At 46.6% G+C, this 14,826-nt stretch overlaps 1 protein-coding gene across 4 annotated transcripts in view; it reads right to left on the bottom strand.

Moving 5' to 3' along the window:
* The window catches only part of NPDC1 (neural proliferation, differentiation and control 1), an 89,674-nt gene that overhangs the window by 15,428 nt on the left and 59,420 nt on the right, over positions 1 to 14,826 (bottom strand). For 3 of the 4 annotated variants that reach the window (XM_056539250.1, XM_056539252.1, XM_056539251.1), the window contains exon 3: positions 547 to 636. In XM_056539250.1, coding sequence (XP_056395225.1) covers positions 547 to 636 — 90 coding nt within the window. Of the gene's footprint in view, positions 1 to 546; positions 637 to 11,396; positions 11,590 to 14,826 lie in introns of those variants that run through there. The other variant, XM_056539253.1, reaches the window with a different exon arrangement.

The following is a 14,826-nucleotide window of genomic DNA, read 5'->3' on the forward strand; positions in this document are numbered from 1 at the left end:
AAAAGGTGGATACAGTCCTAGGAGACTCTTTCCTAGGACTGTATCCACCTTTTCCAGCCCACGGGAGCACCTGAAAGCTGAACTAATTGATGCAGGAGAAGTCATCAACTGCCGAGCCGAGAAGTTCGTGACGAAACAAATTTATTGTAAGTTCGCTCATCTCTATAAGTCAGCAAAGCATCAAGATTTTATTGACAAGTGACTAGCGATTGGACTTCCTGATCTTCCAGTCTATATGTATGAGGTGCCGACCTACACCTGTCAATTGCGTGAATCAGGCCGTACCAAGATACTAGTAATGATTGATAGTAGTCAAACTGCTACGAGAACAGGGGTACCTTGACCCCCCAAGCGCGGTCAAGCATTGGCACTGCACCTCCATGCACTCATTGGTGAAGATCTCCTACAGTCTCTAGTAAGTAATAGGAGTGTTAGCAAACATGGCCGACTGCTGCCATAGTCACAACCCCCTCAATTCTCGTTTTTTGAGGGGGTCCCAGCGTCAGATACATGTCAGCTATCCCGGGAGGACAGTATGGCACCAACCTTGCTGTGCAAATTCTACACGTGGCGGCGTCTGCTTCTCTAGAATGGAGGCCAGGAAGTCAATGACTGCTTCTGGGCCCCTCACCTTCACTGAAAGACAAAAAAAAGAAAGAAAGAAAAAAGGTAAAATTAAAAAACTGCAAATATTATTATATTTTTTTAATCCACAAGTAAAATGAGTGTTGTGAGACATAAAAAGGTAAAAACAGCACCATGTCACCTTGTTAAAGATAGTGCTTCCCAACCAGGGTGACTTAAGCTGTTGCAAAACTACAACACCCAGCATGCCTTGTTTACAGCAGTGTTTTCCAACTAATCAACTGTTGCAAAACTACAACTCCCAGCATGCCCGGACAGCCGCTGGCTGTCCGGGCATGCTGAGGGTTGTAGTTTTGCAACAGCTGGAGGTACACTGGTTGAGAAACACTGGTGTACAAAGTGATAAGGCTATCTGCAGATGCTGGGAGTTGTAGTTTTGCAACAGCTGTAGGCACAATGGTTGGAAAACACTGGCATATGAAGTGTAAAGACTGCCTGGGCATGCTGGGTGTTGTAGTTGTGCAACAGCTGGAGACACAATGGTTGGGAAACACTGGTGTACAAAGTGAAAAGGCTGTCCGCGGATGATGAGAGTTGTAGTTTTGCAACAGCTGGAGGCACTCTGGTTGAAAAACACTAGCATATGAAGTGTAAAGACTGCTTGGGCATGCTGGGTGTTGTAGTTGTGCAACAGCTGGAGGCACAATGGTTGGGAAACACTGGTGTACAAAGTGGAAAGGCTGTCCGGGCATGCTGGGTGTTGTAGTTGTGCAACAGCTGGAGGCACAATGGTTGGAAACGCTGCTTTACTGGGTTCACCGCAAACCCAGAAAGGTGCCCTGGGGACTTTTTCGGGCTATGTCGTTCCATATACAGTGCTTTATTGATAGTTCCCAAATCTGTCAAATTTTGGCTTATAATGGCAGTCAAACCAAAGTTTTGTTTAAATGATTGCGGCGGCAGGATACACTTTTAAAACTCCCATCAAAAGCGTAACCCAATGCTAAAGCGAGCGGCCTACGTAACTCAAGAAGTCCCATGCAAGTCTATGGGGGTTCCGCTGACCGCTCGCTTTAGCAGTAACTTCGATGGGTAAGAAAATACGCAGCAGCAAAAGTACATCATGTGTCACCCTTGTCACCATTGTACTTACACTTCATACAGTGCCCCCCAAGGACTAATATTGTGCCCTGGGCAGCTTGTAGCTTAGACCGACAGCTGATCCTTGGCCAAAGATGGCAACCATGACGATCTACGATGGCCGTCGCACATCATTAGGCGCACACTTGACCCGCAGAATGCTGCCTCCACTTCTGAGTCCATGGACAACCATTATAAAGGTGTCAGGAAGCTCTATACAAGGTTAAAGGTTACTGAGTGTCCCTGTCAATAGTGAATGGTCTCATTGTAGCTGTAAACGAAGAGACCACCTCCAGCGGAGACCACCATTACTCATCAGAAGCCCCTCAGGCTGGTGCTGGTGGTCCTGCGGTTTGTTAAGTGCAGCTACCTGCGTATCGTCATGTGGGGGAGGATCTCCTGTAATGAACCAGTCTGACCAGTCATATGGGGGGGGGGGGGGGGGGGAGAGCTCTTCATCTCTAGGGATAGGATCTATGATATGTGATGTCATGTGATATGTTGGATAGGTGATAACCATAGCTTTGGGCCCCCCCAATAGATGAAGGTCCCTGTCCATAGGACTGGTCTGTAAGATCAGGGCAGGTGGGTCGCACATGATGGAGTTATCAGAGCAGAGGAAGTGGAAGATAATAAAACCGATAGAGACAGTGAATGGAACGCACAGGCAGTAAACTAGACAAGAAGCATCTGTGCTGAGGAAGAGCTCAACAAGTGGCCATAAACATTATACAGCGTGTTCTGCCCACCCACCACAAGATGCTGGCAAATACCTCCGGGCTGTGGGGCAGCGTCCATGGCAACCGGGGACGGGCACCGACTACAGGGAAGAATCACAAGAACGGGAACAGCAAAAACATGGGCTCAGAAGAGAGAAATGTCTGAAGACAGAAACATGGATCCTTGTACCAGAGTAAAGTGTCACACCCCAAGAAAGGAAATAACCCTGATACCCAACAATACAGCCCGATCCCCAACAATACAGCCCGATCCCCAACAATACAGCCCGATCCCCAACAATAAATCCCGATCCCCCACAATAAATCCCGATCCCCCACAATACAGCCCGATCCCCCACAATACAGCCCGATCCCCCACAATACAGCCCGATCCCCCACAATACAGGCCGATCCCCCACAATACAGCCCGATCCCCCACAATACAGCCTGATCCCCCACAATAAGTCCCGATCCCCCACAATACAGCCTGATCCCCCACAATAAAGCCTGATCCCCGACAATAAGCCTGAACCCCAAATACAGCTTGACCCCCCACAATAAGTGTGACCCCAAAATACAGCCTGAAACCCCCAATATGCGTGACCCCAAAATACAGCCTGAGCTCCCCCCACAATAAGCGTGACCCCAAAATACCGCCTGACCCCCCACAATAAGCGTGACCCCAAAATACCGCCTGACCCCCCACAATAAGCGTGACCCCAAAATACAGCCTGACCCCCCACAATAAGCGTGACCCCCAAAATTTAGCCTGATCTCTAACAATAAAGCCTGATCCCCCACAATAAGTTTGAACCCCAAATACAGCCTGACCCCCCCCACAATAAGCGTGACCTCTAAAATATAGCTTGATCCCCCACAATAAGCCTGACCCCCCACAATAAGCCGGACCCCCACAATAAGCCAGACCCCCACAATAAGCCAGACCCCCACAATAAGCCAGACCCCCACAATAAGCCAGACCCCCACAATAAGCCAGACCCCCACAATAAGCCTGACCCCCACAATAAGCCTGACCCCCACAATAAGCCTGACCCCCAAAATACAGCCTGACCCCCAAAATACAGCCTGACCCCCAAAATACAGCTTGACCCCCAAAATACAGCCAGATCCCCCCCACAATAAGCCTGACCCCCAAAATACAGCCCGATCCCCACACAATAAGCCTGACTCCAAAAATACAGCCTGATCCCCCAAAATACAGCCAGATCCCCCACAATTAGCCAGACCCCCAAAATACAGCCTGACCCCCAAAATACAGCCCGATCCCCACACAATAAGCCTGACTCTAAAAATACAGTCTGATCCCCCAAAATACAGCCTGATCCCCCACAATTAGCCAGACCCCCAAAATACAGCCTGATCCCCCAACAATAAAGCCCGATCCCCACACAATAAGCCTGACTCCAAAAATACAGCCTGATCCCCCAAAATACAGCCTGATCCCCCACAATTAGCCAGACCCCCAAAATACAGCCTGATCCCCCAACAATAAAGCCTGATCCCCAAAATACAGCCTGATCCCCCAACAATAAAGCCTGATCCCCAAAATACAGCCTGACCCCCATATGGTCCAACCATACTCCGCTCCTCTAACTATACTCCCAATCCCCAAGTATCATTGTATCCCATGTACACCCCCTACTCCCCAAATCTCACTGCACCCCCACAGTACCCCGGCTTCTCCAGGTAACATTCTTGCTGCCCCAGTTCCAGCTTTGCTCTAAATTCACCCTCAAAAGTATCGTCTACAAGTAGAAAACCCCTTCATGTATCTCTCTGCTCCCTAAAATAAAGCCCCCCAACCCCATCACTGGTCTCCACAGGGTCCGGGGGGGGGGGGGGGGGGGCGCTGCCCCCTATAGCCGACTGCACTGAGATGTTAATGTACTTGCTGAAGCCACAACACAGGGGCCCCGGAATACAATATTGGTGCCAGGAGCCAATTAGTTTTGTATATTAGAGAAAATAGCTATATCTGTCCGAGGGGGAGTCAGCGGGGGGTCCGGCCTTAATTACCACATCACACCTCCATCCCCAAAACTCAGCAAACAAGCCCCTTTCCTCCGGCTCAATAGGTGCACACGGGGCCTGTACAGATGGTAATGAATCCCGGGTCAGGCCTGCAGATGGCTGGAGAAACAGGCCGCCCGTGCCCCCCTCTGGGACCCTACACGGGGGCAGGGAGGGGGGCGTCACCTGGTGGCTTCATCGCTGTGTTTTGTAAACATGTCAAACCAATAGGGTCCGGCCCCAGCGGAGGTTTCATGTCTGATCTCCTCACTTTGTGCTTTTCACAATAGGAAAGAAGAACAGGAGGCGGTGGAGTCCATATAAACAGGAATAGAGAATCCTATGGAGCGCTGCCCCTAGTGGCCAAAGGAAGGAATTCATAATTACACCTGAAAAATTACTTTTAGCTGATTTCTTGCAAAAACAGCGCCACTCTTGTCCTCAGGTTGTGTGTGGCATTACAACATGGCGCCATTCACTTCAATGGAACGGAGCTGCAATATCACACGCAACCTGAGGGCAATTGTGGCGCTGTTTTTGCAAGAAAGCAGCTATAAGTTATATTATCAAGACTCCCAGGAGGCAGCAGAGTCCTTGTAAACAGAATAGAGCAGTGTCTTCCAACCAGGGTGCCTCCAGCTGTTGCAAAACTACAACTCTCAGCATGCCCCGACAGCCTTTCCACTCAGTACATTAATGTTTCCCAGACATTGTACCAAACTACAACTCCCAGCATGCCCAGACAGCCATGAGCTCCGGAATACACTGGAATAGAGAATCCTATGGAGCGGTGCCCCTAGTGGCCAAGTACAGGAATGACCAATGACACCTGGAGCGCTGAAAATTTACTTATATCTGATTTCTTGCTAAAACTGTGCCACTCTTGTGCGGTATAACAACACCGCGCCATTCACTTCAATGGAATTGAGCTGCAATACCGCACACAACCTGAGGGCAAGTGTGGCGCTGGTTTTGCAAGAAGTTAGCTATATATATTTTTGCGCAATCTCACTAGCACCCGGACCACACGTTGAAAATTACTTAGATCTAAGCTATGGATGAACAATGGCAGCTTAAAATTTTTTTTTTTTTATATATATTATAAAAATATTATTAATAATAAATAAATAAATATATATATATACACACACACACACACATATATATATATATGGCGCAAGGTCACATGACGTACGTGCAGGTGGCAGGAAAAATAACTATGTATATGGAGGCTTACTAGTTGGGAAACACTAATGTACAGAGCTCATGGCTGTCTGGGCATGCTGGGAGTTGTAGTTTTGCAATAGCGGGAGGCACCCTGGATGGGAAACACTGATGTACAAAGTGTAAAGACTGTCCAGGCATGCTGGGAGTTGTAGTTTGGTACAATGTCTGGGAAACATTGATGTAGGGAGTGAAAAGGCTGTCTGGGCGTGTTGGGAGTTGTAGTTTTGCAACAGCTGGAGACACCCTGGTTGGGAAACATTGATGTACGGGGTGAAAAGGTTTTCTGGGCATGCTGGGAGTTGTAGTTTTGAAACAGCTGGAGGCACACTGGTTAGGAAACACTGATGTATGGAGTAGAGGGGGGGGGGGGGGGGGGGTTATTGGAACGTAAAGGGAAGTATTAACCACAGTATTAACTATATACAGCTTTGCCACTAGGGGTGCCTCTTCTCTATGCACCCAGCTTTCTCAGGACCAGGTAAGTGACGCTGCCCGTTCGGCTTCCCTCATGTTTGAGCAGTGGTCTGGTCCAGATAAGGCTGATACAGGAGGACACAATGGACTTGGCCTCAGGGGAGATGTTTGTCTTCTCTCTACGTCTGATCAAAGGATAATAAGCGCTGACACCTCTCGATCCAGACACCAAATACACAATCTGTATTTACTGACGGACACAGACGGCCCGACCCGCACATGGGGGAGGGGAGAGACCGACCCTACACGGTGCACATAGTATACACCGTATACCAGACCCATCATATGCCGGATGTTTTTGGAAAGGTCATCCATATAAACCTGCGGCTCTTTGGCTGCTGAAACACATGTGAACATGGCCTTAGAGCAGTCTTTTACAACCAGTGTGCCTCCAGCTGTTGCAAAACTACAACTCTCAGCATGCCTGGACAGCCAAAGGCTGTCCGGGCATGCTGGGAGTTGTAGTTTTGCAACGGCCATAGACACCCTGGTTGGGAAACACTGATGTATGGAGTGGAAAGGCTGTCCGGGCATGCTGGGAGTTGTGGTTGTGCAACAGCTGGAGGCACACTGGTTGGGAAACACTGATTTATGGAGTGGAAAGGCTGTCCGGGCATGCTGAGAGTTGTAGTTGTGCAACAGATGGCGGCACACTGGTTGGGAAACACTGATGTATGGAGTGGAAAGGCTGTCCGGGCATGCTGGGAGTTGTAGTTGTGCAACAGCTGGAGGCACCCTGGTTGGGAAACACTAGTATACAGAGTGAAAAGGCTGTCTGGGCATGCTGGGAGTTGTAGTTTTGAAACAGCTGCAGACATGCTGGTTGGGAAACCCTGCTCTAAGGCCAAAGAGCCAGTGTTTCCCAACCAGTATTCTTCCAGCTGTTGCTAGCATGCTCAGACGTGCTGGGAGTTGTAGTTTTGCAACAGCTGGAGGAACCCTAGTTGGAAAACACAGGTTTAGACTGAGAACAATGCAGCAGATATTGGTTCTAAACAGGTGTTTTGCCTGTAAATAAAATCAAAAATGATTCCGTTCACTTACAGCAAGCAGAGAATGTGACAATGGAGCCTAGAGGGGGAACATGAAATTCAAAGTATATTAGGACTGAGCTTCATTTCCAATAAAGGGAGGGGGGGGGGAGGCTGCAGCAACACCTCCCCATTTAAAGGGCATTTCACTGATGCAATGGCGCTGTAGCACACCCTGCTGGTGAGCAGTGAAATTACAATAAACAGCATAAAGAAAAACAAGGGTCAGAGGATCAGACAATGTGAGCAGCTGGTGGCCTTCACTAGTCACAGACCATAGTCATTGTGCTGTTAGGGGAGGAAGCTGTTGTTCTCTTGTATCAGCCGTTCTAATCAGGGAGGAGGATGAGATTAGCAGCAGGTCTATATTGTCTGCATAGGTATGGAGTCTGCTATAGGGAGGGGGCATTCACATGTTCTGTGGAGGAGATATATATATATTCAGGGGGGCACAGGAGATGTATATGTAAACAAGCCATCTCCACCACATCTATGCAGCCCTCCGCCTGAGCAACAAATCACGTTCCAGTCCATGTGAATGCAGATCACACAACGCAGAGCCTGGACAACAATGACCTGAGCCGCGCTGCATCACAGAGACCCCCTAATCTAACACATGGACCCCAACATATCCCAACCACAACCTCATATCTATCTATCTATCTATCTCATTTCTATCTCATATCTATCTATCTATCTATCTCATATCTATCTATCACATATCTATCTCATATCTCTCTATCTCATATCTCATATCTATCCATCTCATATCTATCCATCTCATATCTATCCATCTCATATCTATCCATCTCATATCTATCCATCTCATATCTATCCATCTCATATCTATCCATCTCATATCTATCCATCTCATATCTATCCATCTCATATCTATCCATCTCATATCTATCCATCTCATATCTATCTATTCATTTCATATCTATCTATCTATCTCATATCTATCTATCTCATATCTATCCATCTCATATCTATCTATTCATTTCATATCTATCTATCTCACATCTATCTATATCTATCTATCTATCTCATATCTATCTATCTATCTATCTCATAGCTATCTATCTCATAGCTATCTATCTCATAGCTATCTCATATCTATCTATCTATCTATCTATCTATCTATCTATCTATCTATCTTATATCTATCTGTCATGACCATAAATGTTGGCACCCCTGAATTTTTTCTAGAAAACGAAGTATTCCTCACAGAAAAGGATTGCAGTAACACACGTTTATTCCCTTTGTGTGTATTGGAACTAAAGCAAAAAAGGAGGAAAAAAAAACAAATTGGACATAATGTCACCAAACTCCAAAAGTGGGCTGGACAAGATTATTGGCACCCTTAACTTAATATTTGGTTGCACACCCTTTGGAAAAAATAAGTGAAATCAGTGTCTTCCTATAAGCATCAATAAGCTTCTTACACCTCTCAGCCGGAATGTTGGACTCTTCCTATAACCATCAATAAGCTTCTTACACCTCTCAGCCGGAATGTTGGATTACTCTTCCTATAACCATCAATAAGCTTCTTACACCTCTCAGACGGAATGTTGGACCACTCTTCCTTTACAAACTGCTCCAGGTCTCTTATTGGACGGCGCCTTTTCCCAACAGTAATTATAAGATCTCTCCACAGGTGATCAATGGGATTTAGATCTGGATTCATTGCTGACACTTCAGAACTCTCCAGCGCTTTGTCGTCATCTATTTCTGGGGCTTTTTGACGTATGTTTGGGGTCATTGTCCTGCTGGAGACCCAAGATCTCGGACGCAAACCCAGCTTTCTGACACTGAACTGTACAGTGCGACCCAAAATCCATTGGTAATCCTCAGATTTCATGATGTCTTGTACACATTCAAGGCCCCCAGTGCCAGAGGCAGCAAAACAACCCAAAACATCACTGACCTCCACCATATTTCACTGTAGGTACTGTGTTCTTTTCTTTGTAGGCCTCATCCCTTTTTCGGTAAACAGTAGAATGATGGGCTTTACCAAAAAGCTCTATCTTGGTCTCATCTGTTCACAAGACGTTTTCACAGAAGGATTTTGGTTACTCAAGTTCATTTTGGCAAAATGTAGTCTTGCTTTTTTAGGTCTGTGTCAGCAGTGGGGTCCTCCTGGGTCTCCTCCATAGTGGGGTCCTCCTGGGTCTCCTCCATAGTGGGGTCCTCCTGGGACTCCTCCATAATGGGGTCCTCCTGGGTCTCCTCCATAGTGGGGTCCTCCTGCGTCTCCTCCATAGTGGGGTCCTCCTGGGTCTCCTCCATAGTGGGGTCCTCCTGGGTCTCCTCCATAGTGGGGTCCTCCTGGGTCTCCTCCATAGTGGGGTCCTCCTGGGTCTCCTCCATAGCGGGGTCCTCCTGGGTCTCCTCCATAGCGCTTCATTTCATTTAAATATCGACGGATAGTTTGCGCTGACACTGATGCTCCCTGAGCCTGCAGCTTGAATATCTTTGGAACTTGTTTGGGGCTGCTTATCCACCATCTGGACTATCCTGCGTTGACACCTTTCACCAATTTGTCTCTTCCGTCCACATCCAGGGAGATTAGATACAGTGCCATGGCTTGCAAACTTCTTGATAATGTTGCGCACTGTGGACAAAGGCAAATCGCGATCTCTGGAGATGGACTTGTAACCTTGAGTTTGTTGATATTTTTCCACAATTTTGGTTCCCAAGTCCTCAGACAGTTCTCTTCTCCTCTTTCTGTTGTCCATGCTTAGTGTGGCACACACAGACACACAATGCAAAGACTAAGTGAACTTCTCTCCTTTTTATCTGCTTTCAGGTGTGATTTTTATATTGCTCACACCTGTTACTTGCCCCAGGTGAGTTTAAAGGAGCATCACATGCTGGAAACAATCTTATTTATCCACAATTTTGAAAGGTGCCAATAATTTTGTCCAGCCCATTTTTGGAGTTTGGTGACATTATGTCCAATTTGCTTTTTTTTCCTCCTTTTTTGGTTTAGTCCCAATACACACAAAGGGAATAAACATGTGTATAGCAAAACATGTGTTACTTGAAAAATTTCAGGGGAGCCAACATTTACGGCCATGACTGTATCTATCCATCCATCTCATATCTATCCATGTCATATCTATCTATCTATCTCATATCTATCTCATATCTATCTATCCTCATATCTATCTCATATCTATCTATCTCATATCTATCTATCTCATATCTATCTCATATCTATCTATCCTCATATCTATCTCATATCTATCTATCTCATATCTATCTATCTCATATCTATCTAATAATCTATCATCTCACATGTACTATATTGAAGTTGGAGTCCCTAACCAAGCCTATGACTGCATGCACCTATTTACCTTTTTTTGTCATTTGGCGGATGTGAAGTCTCTTTGGAATTCTATCTATCTATCTCATATCTATCTATCTATCTATCTATCTCATATCTATCTATCTCATATCTATGTATGTATCTATCTATCTATCACATATCTATCTATCACATATCTATCTATCACATATCTATTTATCTATCGACAGCAACAGAAGCCCAGCAGCGTGCACCTGTAAGCCAGGTCCATATAATAGTTTGGAATCAATAGTGCTGGCTGACATCCTTTTGTCTATCTATCTATCTATCTATCTATCTATCTATCTATCTATCTATCTATCTCTCACATCTATCTATCTATCTATCTATCTAGATATCTATCTCTCACATCTATCTATCTATCTCTCACATCTATTTATCTCATGTCTATCTATCCCTATTGCACCCTGGTAGTAAACAAACTACATATAGTAACAGGTTGGTTTGGTCACATGTAACAGATTTTCTGCAGAATTTCCAAAGCACCAAATTGTGTGGATTTTTGTTGGGATTTGTGACAGAAAATGTTTATATTATAAAGACAACCCAGCAATGTATTACAATTCCACAGTTAAATCTTTTGACCTCTTCATTGAAGTGAAGGATCTGACATGAGACACGCTGAGGATGTAAGTTTTGTGTGGACAATCTACAGCGATCCCCCCCCCCATGTGCGAGCGATCCTCCAGATACATAAAAGGCAACAACAAAACCCTCATAAAAAAGGAAAAAAGCAATAAAGTGACTAAAAACAATGAAAATATTAAGTATCCCCCACATTAACCCTTCTAATACTTGTACAGGTTCACACACACTCACCTCCGAGGTGCCCATGTCCCGGCTCTCTATGGTGCAGGTGGTACCCGGCTCCCAGTGACCACAGGGCACACAGCCACTTTGTAAACAGTAGGTAGTTGGCTTTCATATTGCTGGTAAGAGCAGCTGAGGTGACGGAAGGCAGCCGGGAGATACAACCAGGAGGATAAGGCACAGGCAGCGACGATGCTGCAGAGCAGAGACGAGCATGCAGTGTGAGCTCAGACAGTGTGGGAGAAGCAGGGAAACTCTCCTCTCATCCCACGCACACTGCAACTGGGTGGCAGCCAATCACAGCATCTCTATGGGCAGCCATTAATATATCAATAAACGGATCGGTCCCAACATTGCCTCCCTGTATAAGTGATCACACAGGATGATCGGCTCTGCTATGTCAACTGCAGGAGGAACAACTCCCCAGAGAAGAACTCTCTATACAAAGGAGGAGGAGAAAAAAACTGCTTGGTGTTTGTGATCAGTCTGTAGAATGGCCATGTATGACAGCCTGAGCATGATGATAGGCGAACCATAAGGAAGCTGAACACCTCGAGCCAGCTTAGAGGTGAACCATAAGGAAGCTGAACACCTCGAGCCTGCTAAGAGGTGAACCATAAGGAAGCTGAACACCCCGAGCCTGCTAAGAGGTGAACCATAAGGAAGCTGAACACCCCGAGCCTGCTAAGAGGTGAACCATAAGGAAGCTGAACACCCCGAGCCTGCTAAGAGGTGAACCATAAGGAAGCTAAACACCCCGAGCCTGCTAAGAAGCGAACCATAAGGAAGCTGAACACCTCGAGCCTGCTTAGAGGTGAACCATAAGGAAGCTGAACACCCCGAGCCTGCTAAGAGGTGAACCATAAGGAAGCTGAACACCCCGAGCCTGCTAAGAGGTGAACCATAAGGAAGCTGAACACCCCGAGCCTGCTAAGAGGCGAACCATAAGGAAGCTGAACACCTCGAGCCTGCTAAGAGGTGAACCATAAGGAAGCTGAACACCCCGAGCCTGCTAAGAGGTGAACCATAAGGAAGCTGAACACCCCGAGCCTGCTAAGAGGTGAACCATAAGGAAGCTGAACACCTCGAGCCTGCTAAGAGGTGAACCATAAGGAAGCTGAACACCCCGAGCCTGCTAAGAGGCGAACCATAAGGAAGCTGAACACCCCGAGCCTGCTTAGAGGTGAACCATAAGGAAGCTGAACACCCCGAGCCTGCTAAGAGGTGAACCATAAGGAAGCTGAACACCCCGAGCCTGCTAAGAGGCGAACCATAAGGAAGCTGAACACCCCGAGCCTGCTTAGAGGTGAACCATAAGGAAGCTGAACACCCCGAGCCTGCTAAGAGGTGAACCATAAGGAAGCTGAACACCCCGAGCCTGCTAAGAGGTGAACCATAAGGAAGCTGAACACCCCGAGCCTGCTAAGAGGTGAACCATAAGGAAGCTGAACACCCCGAGCCTGCTAAGAGGTGAACCATAAGGAAGCTGAACACCTCGAGCCTGCTAGAGGCAAACCATAATGAAGCTGAACACCACGAGCCTGCTAAGAGGCAAACCATAAGGAAGCTGAACAATCACATAATTATTAACATTTGACCGCTAAGCGGTCACTGAGACCCTAAATTTCCCACCCAATATAAAACTTAACGTTTAATGAGCCAAGATTAAAATAACCTCACACATATTGATCCATAATGCATTGATTGGCATGACACTGCATGCTATAGAAGTGAATTGAAAAAATAGACTGTGGCTGCAGTCCACAGTCTATAGTGTGAGACAATTAAAAATCTAACACATTGCCCGCCCGCCCGACGTTTCGCCACAGGCTGTGGCTTTATCAAGGGCTAAGAGGCAAAATGCCTCTTAGCCCTTGATAAAGCCACAGCCTGTGGCGAAACGTCGGGCGGGCGGGCAATGTGTTAGATTTTTAATTGTCTCACACTATAGACTGTGGACTGCAGCCACAGTCTATTTTTTCAATTCACTTCTATAGCATGCAGTGTCATGCCAATCAATGCATTATGGATCAATATGTGTGAGGTTATTTTAATCTTGGCTCATTAAACGTTAAGTTTTATATTGGGTGGGAAATTTAGGGTCTCAGTGACCGCTTAGCGGTCAAATGTTAATAATATTGGATTTACCCTCCACTCATAGGTCCCTTTTGTTGCATTGAACAATCACATAAGACCCCCCGAGCCTGCTAAGAGGTGAACCATAAGGAAGCTGAACAATCACATAAGACCCCACCGAGCCTGCTTAGAGGTGAACCATAAGGAAGCTGAAAACCCCGAGCCTGCTAAGAGGTGAACCATAAGGAAGCTGAACACCCCGAGCCTGCTAAGAGGTGAACCATAAGGAAGCTGAACACCTCAAGCCTGCTAAGAGGTGAACCATAAGGAAGGTGAACACCCCGAGCCTGCTTAGAGGTGAACCATAAGGAAGCTGAACAGTCGCATAAGACACCCCGAGCCTGCTAAGAGGTGAACCATAAGGAAGCTGAACACTTCAACCCTGGCAAGAGGCAAACCATAGGGAAGCTGAACAGTCACACAAGACACCCCAAGCCTGCTAAGAGATGAACCATAAGGAAGCTGAACACCCCAAGCCTGCTAAGAGGCGAACCATAATGAAGCTGAACACCCCGAGCCTGCTAAGAGGCAAACCATAAGGAAGCTGAACAGTCACATAAGACTCCCCGAGCCTGCTAAGAGGTGAACCATAAGGAAGCTGAACAGTCACATAAGACTCCCCGAGCCTGCTAAGAGGTGAACCATAAGGAAGCTGAAAACCTCGAGACCGGCAAGAGGCAAACCATAGGGAAGCTGAACAGTCACATGACACCCAGAGTCTGCTGACAGATGAACCACAAGGAAGCTGAACAGCCAAATATGACAGCCCAAGTGTACTGACTGCCAAATCATAAGAAAGCTGAATAGCCACCTATCTCCCACCCGGAGACTACTAAGAGGCGAACCACAAGGAAGCTGAATTGTCATATATGACACCCTAAGGAAGCGGAACAGCCACAAATAACAACCCAAGTCTTCTTCTAGGCGAACCATAAGGAAACTGAACAGCAAAGTATGTCACCCCATGTCTACTGACAGTTGAACTATAAGGAAGCTGAACAGCCAAATATGACACCCCGAGTCTGCTGACAGGGAACCATAAGGAAGCTGAACAACCATATATAACACCCTGAGTCTGCTGACAGGGAACCATAAGGAAGCTGAACAACCACATATAACACCCTGAGTCTGCTGACAGGCGAATCAAAAGGAAGCTGAACAATCATATATAACACCCTGAGTCTGCTGACAGACAAACCATCAGGAAACTGAACAATCACATATAACACCCTGAGACTGCTGACAGGGAATCATAAGGAAGCTGAACAACCATATATAACACCCTGAGACTGCTGACAGGGAA

The sequence above is a fragment of the Hyla sarda genome, chromosome 9 (genome assembly GCF_029499605.1).
Source record: "Hyla sarda isolate aHylSar1 chromosome 9, aHylSar1.hap1, whole genome shotgun sequence".
NCBI classification, from domain to species: Eukaryota; Metazoa; Chordata; class Amphibia; order Anura; family Hylidae; genus Hyla; species Hyla sarda.